A 13642-nucleotide genomic window follows, 5' to 3' on the forward strand; every position below is an offset into this window, starting at 1 on the left:
AGGAATGTTGAAGCCTGAACACTGACTCCAGAAGTGTACACCAATTAAACAAAACTTCTGTTTGCTGACTGCAAAATGGCCCTGGGAGAACATGGGATGGTATGACAAGTACACAAGCACAAATCCTGACTGCATTCAACTCTAAAACACCTATGTAATCTATACACCTTAAGGAAATCAATGTCTTCCCAAACTTAGCAAAACACATGCTTTCATGAGCATTAACGATCTAGATGAATCAAGTAAATACGGCCTCACATGGCCACACGACGTGGCCTCAAATCAAAATGCACTGGCATGTCCTGAACAACAAACTTGTAATTCCCCATCACCACCTCATGTCAACGTCAGGCCTCCCCCCATCTTTTTTTTGTTTTGACTTTTGAGATGTGCTGTGTATAACGAGTTGGTCCGTACCTGGTTTCCAGCGGTATGTTGCTGTTCAAGACCCAGCTGTTATGGAGATGCACCGAATCTTGGGTACTGGTGGGGGGAGTCGGGGCAGCAGGACTGGGCTGGCTCCGGGTGGTCATTGATCTTCTCTGGAGAGAATCGGCTGTTGGAGGTGGTTTTCTGGCACAAGTGCACGCGTGCGGTGGTGGAGGCGGCGGCGGGAGGGGCCTGAAGGTGAACTGGTTGTGTGGGCTACCTGGCATATCTGAAACAACAAGGAAAAGGCAAAGAAACCCATAGAGGGTTATTATTTTAAAAAAAGATCAAGAGAGTATGCGCATGATATAATAGTTATAGGTATTAAAGCATTGTGCTTTATCATGTTGCTAACCCAGTTGCCTGTAAAATGTGGCAACGTGTGAAATAATTTAAAATATAATACACTACTGAAATGAAGAATATGAGACACAGACACACACCCTCCAGCACTGTAGTTCAGTAGTTCAACCAAAAAAAAAAAAAAAAAAAAAGAAAAAAAAAGATACAGCATTCACTTAATCTGTCATAGGATTTTTTGAGGAGGAGGGTCAAGAACAAATAAATCAAGTTGACATTGTATTGCAGCACAGACCAACGGATTTCATGAGGTATAAATCTCATTTAAGAATATCTGTGAAAGAAATAGACAGAGTGTAAGAATTAGTGTTGCACTTCAAATCAAGAGAGAAAATAATTGAATAATTCCTACCACCTAAAAAAACCATCTTTGATAAAACCAAGTTAACACATTCCAGCAAGTTTGTTACTGCACTTGTTAAACGAGCCGTGGGAAAGGGCCCTCTTAAAGATAACCTGCAGCGCTAATGATCCGGATACCCAGAGAAAAGGTTTGGTGGCAGCTAAAGGCAGATGAGCTGGCAAAGAGCTCACAGCCACCAGACCAGGCTGGGAAGCGGACGGAGTGAAAGTTGTGTGTGGTGGGTACCCGAGGCCCTGCTGCCTGTGCCCCGCTGCCCTACGGCACCCCCAGCGCTGCCCGGGAGCCACTGGGAGGGATGCGGTGCCCGCCCCAGGGGGATGCCGTGCCCGCCCCAGGGGGATGCCGTGCCCGCCCCAGGGGGATGCGGTGCCCGCCCCAGGGGGATGCGGTGCCCACCCCAGGGGGATGCTGTGCCCGCCCCAGGGGGATGCCGTGCCCGCCCCAGGGGGATGCTGTGCCGGCCCCAGGGGGATGCTGTGCCGGCCCCAGGGGGATGCAGCGCCTGCCCGCGTCCTGCCCTTCTCTAGCACTGCTACATGGCTTTTAGGTGGCTCAGCCTGTGCCAGTGAGCTTGAATCCTCCTGCAAAACACAACGAAGGTACAAATACGGTGTAACGGTACTTTGAAGGGACAATAAAATGTTTTTTTCTCTACTTCCCAGAAGAGTCTCCAAACCTCTCAGCAGGGCAAGAAACAGCTATGGAGAATTGAGGCAAGAAATTACTTTTTAAAGGAACAATAAGAGATACTTTGCAAAGAAAACGTTGATAAAAATTGCTGCCAGATTGAGTGAACTGTGAAGCTGCTAACTTGAAACTCTTCTAGTTATTTTACTTCAGTGTCTAATGTGGCTTTGTCCCTTTTCTATACTCACCCTCACTCTCCCTTTTACCTTAGCGGACATCCTGTTAAATTTGCACAAGACCAGCTGGAGCAGAGCTCTGATGAACCTGCAAAAATCCCCTGCAAGGAACTGTTGTTGCCATCCACTTACAACACATGCTTTCTTTAAATTATGACATGATGTGTCTTCAAGGTGAAAGATGAAAGAGTGCCCCTTCCCTTCTTGGAATGGCTGGTGGGGGGGAAAAAAAAAAAAAAAAAAGCGCAGCACTTTTTTCTCCATGACAGCCACAATTTACCCCAACTGGAGAAACAAGGTTGTTTAGTGCTCCACATAAGCTTTTCTATGCTGTGGTAAGCAAAGCTGTCACGGATTTGGCCCAGACTTAATCCTTTTAATTTCATTGATCTTTTATCAAGGCAGCATTCTTACAGTTCCATTAAGGTTTACACTGTAATATTAGTTTGCATATACCAGAAAAGCATTTCTAAGCATATTAGAAAATTGGAGACCTCAGTAAATTAAATCACTGGAGTCAACAGTCCAGAGCTCTGAAATAATCTGCTAAGGCACTTTCATATAATAATTAATCTCAGTAAATCCTGTATCCTGCTATTTTAGAATTGAAAGCTACCTAAATTTTGGACATAATATTTGATGTCCAGCATCCTCAAGTATTTGATCAACGACATTCCCTTAGCGGTATCTATCTTAAATCCACTCTATGGAAAATCTGCAGGACTATTATACATCCTATAATTTGCATGACAAGCCATTTTAATGGTTGTATCACTGTCCTGTTAGAAAAGTGCTGATCTTTGCCAGGACACGCAGTTAGACTCTACAAGGTACATCAAAAGCTATGTAATAAATGCCGAGCAGCCAAGGTGACTGCTTTTCTAGGTAAACGGGGGAAAAAAATGTATAACCTACATGGCACCACATCTTTTAGTTCCCTTCTTCCCCTTCTAGCTGTACCGTCCCTATCCTGTCGACAGCACACAATTATCTGACAAACAGTTTAGTATGTTCCATGCAAGCGACTGGTTCTACTTTGTGAACCATAAAGTATTTCTGGTTGGTATGGTACCTTATATCTCCCAGGGCAATTTATTACAATACATTAACACATCAGATTTCCTGGGGGATTCCTTTTTAATTATCACACTTGTCACCCGTTTGTCCAGCCACTGACATCACAGAAAACCTCACATGAGATTCTGAAGTATTTTGGTGATTTAAAGACAAGTCTTCTGCATGAGACCTTCACTTCAGTAAAACACTGCAAATTTATTATGCTGAGAATCAGCCTGAGTTTCCAGTTAGTTTTTACAGACTTTCTAATTTGGCAAGGTCATTTTTATTTTGCTTGAAACTAAGTCTTCATCTCATTCACTTTAGTTTTATACCACAAAAAACGTTGCTTGGGATATAAAGAAGCGTTATATCTAAATATGAACACTTAAGATTCTTCAGGACTCTTCAGGAATAAATGGTAGACTCTGTAAAATAACCTAATGCAAGATCGTTTAACTACCTACAAGTGATATTACACAAGAAAATTTGTCTAAACCCAACAAGTTTCCAAAATGTATAGGAATGATATAGAAATTAGCTTAGCCATAAATTTTTATCCCATTGCTATTTTTCAGCATAATGCTATCCGTAACAACTCCTAATTTTGTTTTCGTTACTAATAATGTTCAAATTTAACCTTTTTACATGAAAAAGTCTACGTATGGTATGCAAATACAGCGTTATTTGTTTTCGGTGTGTTCGTTGACATGGCAGAAGTTTCCATTAATCTAAAAATGTAACTATAAAATATGATTTCAGCTCAAACTTTACATTTACAATAATTTGCTTCAAATTAGATTTTGAGGAGCTCCCAAGCTAGAAGAGATGCTCTTGGCCCTCGCTGTTGGCCTTCTCATCTGCACTTGCATTTAGCCCATTTTTTTTTTACAGACAGAAGAGGCTGTTTAGAAAATGTCTAAATTCTTTCCCCTAAGAATTCATTATTTTTAAATAGTTCTCTCCTTTCAGCAAAGCATACATACCATACACTCACTCCAAAGGAGAAACCTCTGTGTTGATGCTAGCTATAAACAAGAAAAACTTTCCTTGTAATTCTGCTAGTTTGAAAGATTTCTACTTGCTCTCCTTTCTCTGAAGTTCGAAGAGGGGAGTTCTGCCTCTGTCCTGAATGTTTTTTCTTCTTTAGTTCTGACTCATTCTTTTGGGAGGCCCTTGATCAATATTGAACACGCGCTTTTCCATGGCAGTTGTATAATGGCGCTTGGTATCCTACAGTTATGGAGCGCAGATCTCAACAGCCCTTCAGTGGCCGAGTGCTGCTGCTGCTACTGCTTTTTCCTTCGGAAGATACAATAATTCAATCTTGCTTTTTTTACTAGGCCTCTGCTTTTCACAAAGTGCAAAATTAATTAACTGAGATGCTTCCCTTACTCTGCCATTTTGGTTGACTGCTGCTATTCTCCTCAAAAGTTATTGGAGACACAGACCAATGGACGAGAGCAGCATTAACATAAACTCATTTTCCTTAAGAGTCAAGCTAAAATGCTTTTGTAATCATAAAAATGTAGCCAAATTGCTTTATAGACTGACAAAAATGAAATAAGCAGCTTTACCAACTAGTTAGCACCTGACTAAAAATCGTTTTTGAAAATAAGCCGGGCCTTTGCTAATGTATTGTCCTAACAGTTTTAAAGTATACTTTACTATACTTTTTGGATCCACATTGAAATAGGGGATAATTGAACCGTTTTATCATTTACTGACAAGATTACAATAGCCTGTATCATTACTAAGTGAAGTATATCAGAGAGAATATATTAAAATGCAATGAACCTTAAAAGGTTTGCATCTAACCTGTAGTGCTTTTCAGATATTTTTTTCAGTTCTTGAATTCATTATTTATTGGTCTGTTTGGATTTTTTCTCTTTTTTAACTGGACATGTCTCAGCTGAGAATGAATTAGCTTGCAATCTGATATTTAATGAGCAAAATAGTAACATATATTCAGAGAGCTAACTTTAGGTAAAGTTCTACGGGTATACTACCGCTCTGTTACCAACAAATGTGTAATTTTTTAATCAAGCAGAAATGAAGGAGCATGATGCTATTTATCCAAATTGAGCCTCAGAACAGGTACATCTGCATCATGCAGGAAGATACGTCTGACACCTCCTAACAGAATGGAAAGATTATGCCCAGAGCACTGTGCCCAATTTAGGTAAATGGGCCCTGAAGAACTGGAAAAGATTCAGTGCAGGGAAGACTGAGAATCTGTATGCTTAAGACTAGAGCTAAAAAGCATAGAATAAAAATCCTCTATTTTACAATGAGATTTATGCTCTGGGTCTAAGAAGATGAACTAAGTATTAGAGGTAGGTGCCACCATGGCCGAGTGTTGGGTCTGCTTCCTGTTAATATACTTCCTGATGTTGCGTCTTTACAACCTTTCCTTCCATTCTAAATTTAAAATTATTCTTTTTCTGTGTATGCACAAATAACCTGACTAAACCCCTAATTATTTTTTGCCTATCTCTGAATTCCTTTTATTTTTGATGTCACGTATTTTGAGAAAAGGTAAATATGAAAAAAATTGTGTATGAAATTGCTCTATTGTTGTGTAAAGTTACATTGTGTTTCAATAATCTGTTCCATGCTTGCTCCTTCTGATGTAGCTCAGCATTTAGTTGGCCTGCCTTCTTGGAAAATCCTTTGCTTTGCAAACTTTGTCAGACTGCTAGGATGTAAAAGTATCTAACCAGTACCTTTAATACCAATTTACCATTAGCTAATTGTTTTGCTGTATATATTTTTTTCCCTCAGCCTTACCACACGGTAAATCTTCCAGAATATAAAATATCAAACATCTCTAGAGAATTCTACAAACCATATGGTTTTATGCAAAATAAAGTTTATAATGTAATGAAAGCTTATAAACTAAAGGTCACACAGACTCAAGTTTACACACCAAGTAAAAGAGATTTAGAGACCCCCAGAGACCAACACTACTCCCCGCCACAGCCTACTGGCTCATGCCCACGGTGCTCTGAGATTTCCCTTGGTGAGCAGGTTGGGGCGGCCCAGAACAGTGGGAGGGAGGGACCAATTAAGCACTGGGGATCATCAAGGGACTCCGAACAATTTATTTATCAGTACGGGTGTGCCCTCAAATAGCCAAGTATATAATTTCTTACCATACTGCCACTCTAAGAGTAGAATGAATCCTATGTATCATTATTTAGGCTGTGCTGAAAACACGGCACTTCCAAAGAAAAATTAACAGAGATCTTATACCACGTACTTCGAATGGCATCAATGGAGCATAAAATACAGCTGGATTTAGACTATAATAATGTAATGATGTCAAACAAATTATGCATAATACTTAAACACTCAGTCCAATGTGTTCATATGGATCCCACTGTTTCCTTTATGTTCTCAGTATCACATATGTTCAATTTCCTTGAATCCCTCACAATTATACATATGCATGATAACAGCTTCCAACACATAACGGATCTTTTTAATAGTGGATCTTTTTAACAAAGAGAGATTGGGTAAAATAAGAATTCTAATAATTTCCTGATGTTAAGAGAAACTTATTTCTCCTTCAACATTTCCAAGTTTAGCCATATTTAGAAATGAATTATGATGATAATCCAACTCTTTTTAAAACACAAGTAACATTTACATTGAATGCTGTATGGTCTAACTATGTAGAAAAAAAAATCTCTTCTGCATATATGCTACAAGGACAGTAAGGACATCTCATGATGGCTGTGCAGCACTTCCTTTTCTATTTTTACATGAACAGTCAAAACTTGTACTGTAAGACACTCATAATGGACCTAATTCCAGGAAACTTTACAAAAACGTAATTACCCAGTTTTGAACACCAGAGTAACAAGGAAGGATGGGAGTATCACCAGCAGGTCTCTGTTTAAAATACTGTTGCTTTTACAGAAAGAAATGACTTATGTTGCTTTAATTCTGTTTAACACGGTCTCTTGTGAAACAGTGATAAACAGATAAAATTCCTTCTGAACTCCACCTGATCAGGTGGAACATTGTTAAGAGTATGCAGGGATGTGGTGAGGAAGGCTAAGCTCCACTTGAAATTAAATCTGCAAGGGATGTCAAAGACAACAAGAAGGGCTTATCCAAGTACATCAGCAGCAAAAGAAAGACTAGAAAAAATATGGGCATGCTGCTGAACGAGGTGGGTGCCCTGGTGACGGAGGATGGTAAGAAGATGGAGTTACTGAATGCTGCTTTTGTCTTTACTGCTAAGGCTGTCCCTCAGGAATCCCAGACCCTGGAGGCAGGAGAGAAAGTCTGCAGAAAGGAAGGCTTTCGGGTTAGAGGTCATTTAGGCAAACTGGACACGCACAAATCCATGGGCCCTGATGGGATGCACCCATGAGCGCTGAGGGAGTTGGCAGATGTTACGGCTAAGCCACTCTCCATCATCTTTGAAAGATCACGGAGAACAGAAGAGGTGCCTGAGGACTGGAGGAAAGCCAATGTCACTCCAGTCTCCAAAAACGGCAAGAAGGAGGACCCAGGGAACTACAGGCCAGTCAGCCTCACCTCCATCCCTGGAACGGTGATGGAACAGATCATTTTCAATGTCATCTCCAAGCATCTGGAGGAAAATACAGTTGTCAGGAGTAGTCAACATCAATGCAGCCAGACTCCTTTCAGTGGTGCCCAACAACAGGACAAGAGGCAACAGGCACAAACTGAAACACAGGAAGTTCCATCTGAATATGAAAAAAACCTTCGATGAGAGTGCCAGAGCATTGGAACAGGCTTCCCAGAGAGGTTGTGGAGACATTCAAAACTCACCTGGACACATTCCTGTACAACCTGCTCTAGGTGAACCTGCTTTAGCAGGGGTGTTGGACTGGATGATCTCCAGAGGTGCCTTCCAACCCCAACCATTCTGTGAGTCTGTGATTTCTTCAGGTAGACTAATATGAGCCTGGGATTTTCCCATTATTTTAAATTACATTTTTGGTCCATTTCTAACAAACTCTGGATTACTTAAAGTCTACTAGAAAACCCTCACAAAACAAAGAGCATAAATGGACTTTACTACCTGTGTATGATATTGATATTAGTTTCAATGCCTTAAAACTTCTAGCAATAGAGAGCATAAGTCATTTTCATTAGCAGGACTTTTGTATTTGCCAGTAATTTGCCATTACAGTTGCACATGAGGATGACAACACCATTGTGCTCTATTTCCGGTAAAACATCAATTACTGGTATGACAAAAGTGAAAAAAATACTGGAGATTTCATAGTGTTTTGGAAAATAAATCAGAAGTGTTTCAGAAATGTCCCTGCAAACAAACTGTTTCTTTACTCAGCTGCAGGAAGATGTGGTAGAATTTTTCAGGCAAAAGGAATGGAGGTTAGAACTCATTAGAGAAGGAAGGGCAGTGATTAATCACTAGGGAACTATCACATCACCACTCTTTCCAACTTTACTGATAGGATGCATTTAATAATATTCTGCCTTTCAAGACTGAAAAAAAATTGGCATCTGTCATCTTTGTACCATGTACTTAACTTGTCAGTTTTACTTTGTAAAATTCTTGAAATAAGACCGATATACTCTTTTTTTTAGGCGTGTGCGTGTGTGAGAGTTTTTGCTTTTTTCGATGATAGAAATGTCAATATACTTGAACCAAAAGAAGGCCTTGTGGGCCCAAAGCTATGTATTTTTTTTCTCCAGCTGTATCAGCTGGTGCAATGAAAGACGTTACCTTTCCTGACAAACTTTGCCTCACTTAGAGGCACTTATGTCTGTAGACCATTAGAGCTACAACAGCACTACTCCTTAATTAACTCCATCACTCAGTGTTTTAACTTGGGAGCCTGATTGCTGAAGTAGAATAATTTTGGACATAAACAGTGCACTATTAGATGCTACTCTCTGTGCTGTAGTTTGTAACCAGAAATGAATTTCAGGTTAAAACGCTGTGTACTGTGGATAAGATGCACGTTTTAAATGTTATCATGCGGAAGCACCTGCCAATAGAAACACACTGATGCGTGTTCATATAAAATAAGCATTGTCAGAGGGGAGTGAAGAGCCGGAGCTCCTGAGGTGCTTTTGTTCTGAACTGCTTGAATTATAGCTTTTTTCTATAGTACTTCTTCATATAGCTGCTAAATACTAATGCACACTATGTGTAATATTTACATGAAAAACATAATTCCATTTATGCGAAACGCTCACATTTATGTCAATTAATATCACAAATTCAAAATGAAGCTCTCCTACTCACTCTCTTCCATCTCCTTTGTTGCAGGTGGTACATCTGTCAGGTTCTCTCAAATACCCATGCGGTTGAGTCAGGACTCCTCTTAAATCACTACAGTCTGTTCCAACACAAGACAGGACCGTCGGTGGTTGAGTCACAGAGGTCAAGGGCAAAACGTGAATGGAGCAGCAAAGCAGCACTCCAATTATGATGGAGACCCAGGGAACAACCTAAACAACGAGTTCAGGCTTCTAGTGGTTTGTTTAGCAGACCCAGCAGCTGCTGAGACAATTAACATCACACAGCATCCAAAGGACAGAAGTGGAGACTGACAGCTCCCAGCCAGCTTAAAGGTGATATTTCAGGAGAACGCGTAATTCCTGCCATTACTCAAAAGTGGTGGGTTCAGTCGATATCACGAGTTGTAACTTCTATCAGTGGCAACTCACAGGGGACGGTACAATCACTACTCTAAAACTCCGAACAAAGCGGGAGAGATTATAGCTTACAGAGTAAGCCTATCATCCAGGTTTACAAAAACCATGCAGTTACAAGTAGCTGGGCAGCAAATTTTGATGACCTTAGAGGTGAACAGATTTTGATTAAAGAGCAGTTTATGATTGGTAAAGTAGGTTGCAAGCAGCCACGGCTGTAAAAATTAACGGTTCCCTGGTTATTGATGGTTTTTGGCAGAGTGATATATATTCAAGTTTTGGCCTTTGTGTCATTAAATACATTAGCTGTGAGGGCTTTCTAAACGGGATCTATGGGTAATGGAATTAGCAACTATAAATCATACTGAAAGATACAGTATATTTAGGGCAGTAGTTCAGTGGACATATGAATACGGACATATTAAGCCACGCTGCCAGCAACCCCTCTACGATGGATAATAACCTTCCCTGCCTGACTCTTACCTGCTTCATCTGTGTTCCTGTTACTTTGCAACATTTTTAGGAAACAGGACTGCTCGAGGTGATGCCCTGTTACAGACCCAAATATTGTAAAACCCTGCAGCATCTGAGTTCACTGCACTGTGATGGCTGAGGTGAACTCTTCCGTTTTAGCACTTGCCTTCTCAAGGCTGGGGACAGTGACATGAGTCCTACCAGTTGACAGAAGTACAGAATCCTTTGCAACTTCAAGCCCAGCCACAAGAGAGGTAAGTTTGTTGGTTCATATTTTTTCTAATATAAAGTATTCTGTGGCTCTACAGAAATATGAAAAGATGATAAGCCCTTAGTCATGGTTAAACCTGCCAGTCACATTAGGACCCAAATTCAAGCCCTGAAGAGAATGCTCATGCACATTCCCAACAATACTGGGGGCAAGATCCCAAGCGTATCCCCTATCTATTTAGACTGAGAGCTAGTGCTTTGTTGGCAGCACTGCGAACGTCCTCTAAATTTAATTCAAGGTGAAAGTGCCTGAACTTCGTGGCTTGAAGATGAATCCCACTCCAACTTCTCCCACTGGGATATACAAAGGCTTTGCTCAGGACACCTGACTCTCTGCACTCCAAGATTATCACGTCACATGCAGACATCCAGCATGTCTCCTGACATTATTTTGCAGAGCACAACTGAAAATGGCTTTAAACTGAAAGAGAGGAGATTTAGATTAGATAGAAGGAAGAAATTCTTTCCCATGCGGGTGTTGAGGCCCTGGCACAGGCTGCCCGGAGAAGCTGTGGATGCCCCATCCCGGGAAGTGTTCCAGGCCAGGCTGGACGGGGCTCTGAGAGACCTGGTCTGGTGAGAGGTAACCATGTGGCTGGAGGGTTGGAACTAGATCACCTCTAAGGTCCCTTCCAACCCAAACCAGTCTGTGATTCTATGAAAACAGCACATCCATTTTTACGATCAATACCATGTACAGATGTAGAAGCACGAAGCTCTTCTGGATCACTCACTAATTGTCTCTACCCGCCATGCATTTACTTCATTTTTAAGACAAACTTTATAGAAATATATTAATGAGGGAACATCAGGAGAAATACAGACTAGTTTCTATGTTTGTAATATTCTGAAGAACATGTTTATAGGTTATATAGGAAAATGAAGGTCTCTATTTTATTCAATAAAACAGCATTCCATATGTTTTTGTTATGGATTTCACCCCGACATTAAATTGCTTGATATGAACATCTTCACATACATTTCCAGTGACTGCTATATGATTATAGGGAGTATTTAAAAATAATTCATTTATCTGTGGTTATATAGCAATCGTGAAGTGGCAGAAAAAGCTGTCAAATGTACCCATAACATGGAAAGATACGTAGAGTTTAACTGTGGCTCTAATGCATATCTATCTCAAATTCATCAGAATAATACTAGCATAGTAGCGTTTTATAAATAAATACTAATAAATATTTATCATCTTGACATAAGACTTTGCAAATAGGTTTTGTGGAAACACTGTAGTCAGTTAAACAGACTACAATGTCTATGAGAGTACTGCATAACGCCCTTGACAGGGCTCAACATCACATTCAGCTGGAGGATACAGAGGAGCACATTGCATGGTCGTCACACTGAAATAAACTAAAAAATATTTTAAGCCATATCATGCTAGTGGGTTTCTTTTTACGCAGATTTGGGCGTTCAATAGAAAATTTTACTTCTAGACTGTTTCCCGGCCTTCCTGCGGAAGAGGCGTAGTGGTTCAACCGTGGTCCGCGGGGACCACAGCAGCGTTGGGGCCATTTGCGTGGCTGTGCTCTAGAGGGGAGATGTAGAAGATAGCTTGCTCAAAGCCAGCTGTTCAGAACAAATATCCCTTGAACTACCAAATTCAACCAGACTTCACCAGAAATCACTGAGCTCCACCTGATTATAAATCTGTATCCCCTGTACTGGCTCCGTAGAAATATTTTCTGCTGCATTATCTGAGATTCAATTTTAAAATTATTCTTCTTTCTCTGTAGGCTGCATGTGGCAGCAGAATTGTTTATTGCTACAGTTTTCTGCTATTTTGGATAATCAGAGAGAAACACTTATACAGAACCACACTACCAACTAATAAAATGAACAGCTTTTGGAGAAACCGATAATGTTTTTATCTGGTTCTTCCTGAATGACTGCATACATATTCAAACTTGTTACATAAATCAGGAATATGATCCAGTACTCTTCCCGAAGTCAAGAAGATACTTCAATTTCATCTTAGTGGAGGTTAATTTTAAAGAGGGTTGATGAATTGACAAGCAGCTAGTATTTGTGCTCATTATAGGCAAGTAAATATTGCTGACAACTTTTTTAAAAATGAAAGTACATGTGGCCGAGCCTATCCTATCCTGAGAGTAGTCTGATCTATAAAATAATTCGCAATTAATACATAAATTACAGTAGGACAGGTTTTTTCTCAACAACCTGGTTAGTTCCCTGTTAGTCAGGTTAGAGAAAGCTCATAGGAAACCAGAATGTTTCCTTCAACTTCACTTACATTCTACTTCATAAACTTTATTTGACAGATATCTTAAAGAAGAGTTCTTGAAGATAAATACAGTTTCAAAACATCTGTTGTCCTTTTGAAGTTTAGCTGTAAAACAGAAAACAATTTAAAAATAGAGAATTATTTTAAACGATCTTTAAATTCTCTATTTAAACAGAGAATTATTGTTTCAAATAAGGGAAACGAATTTTTTTAAAAAAACAAGAAGCGTGGTAACCTTAGGTGTAGGATACTTAGCATCCATTTATTCTCGGTAACCCTTAGAAGTACATGGTATTATTTAAGAAGGTTGCAAGTATGTTTTCAGATAGCATTACAGAAAGCTATTTGTCACTCATCAAATGATTTTATACGGTATCTAAATTACACTAAATTAGTTAAAGGATGTACCTCAGCATAAAATTAGCTGACTGACTACTTCTGCCATTTATCCCTAGAGGTAGTTAACAAGTTCCTGTCCCTCTCAACTTAATCCACAAATAAAAGAAATACTTCTACAAAAAGATCTATTCTTGCCATTGATGTTTGCTAACATTTTATTTAGGAATGTCGACATTTCTTCTATAGTACTGAGTTTGCTGGGAGGAAAGACAATGGTACATGTGTACCTGGTGGTAAACAACAAATCGATAATTTTTTTAAAGAAAAGAAAAACTCCTGTAGGGAAAGACAAAACAACAACACAGAAACAGCTAAGGTAACACCTGAGAATGAACATAACAGCCTAGGCATAAACCTACAGGTTTAGTCTCTCTAATGCATATTTGGGCATCTACAAGCAGGCAGGTAGATTTTCTGAAATACCAATATGCTTCTACCACTCCACTAATGCACTGGTTGTGGCCTGGCTCCTCACAACTATCTAGGGCTTTTAACTCC

At 39.9% G+C, this 13642-nt stretch overlaps 1 protein-coding gene across 2 annotated transcripts in view; it reads right to left on the minus strand.

Annotated features, from left to right (window-relative positions):
* Nucleotides 1-13642, minus strand: part of TENM1 (teneurin transmembrane protein 1) — a 240286-nt gene that overhangs the window by 149639 nt on the left and 77005 nt on the right. For both annotated transcript variants that reach the window (XM_065643703.1, XM_065643702.1), the window contains exon 3: nt 418-658. In XM_065643703.1, coding sequence (XP_065499775.1) covers nt 418-658 — 241 coding nt within the window. The remainder of the gene's footprint in view (nt 1-417; nt 659-13642) is intronic.

This window comes from Caloenas nicobarica, chromosome 12, assembly GCF_036013445.1.
Source record: "Caloenas nicobarica isolate bCalNic1 chromosome 12, bCalNic1.hap1, whole genome shotgun sequence".
Lineage (NCBI taxonomy): Eukaryota > Metazoa > Chordata > Aves > Columbiformes > Columbidae > Caloenas > Caloenas nicobarica.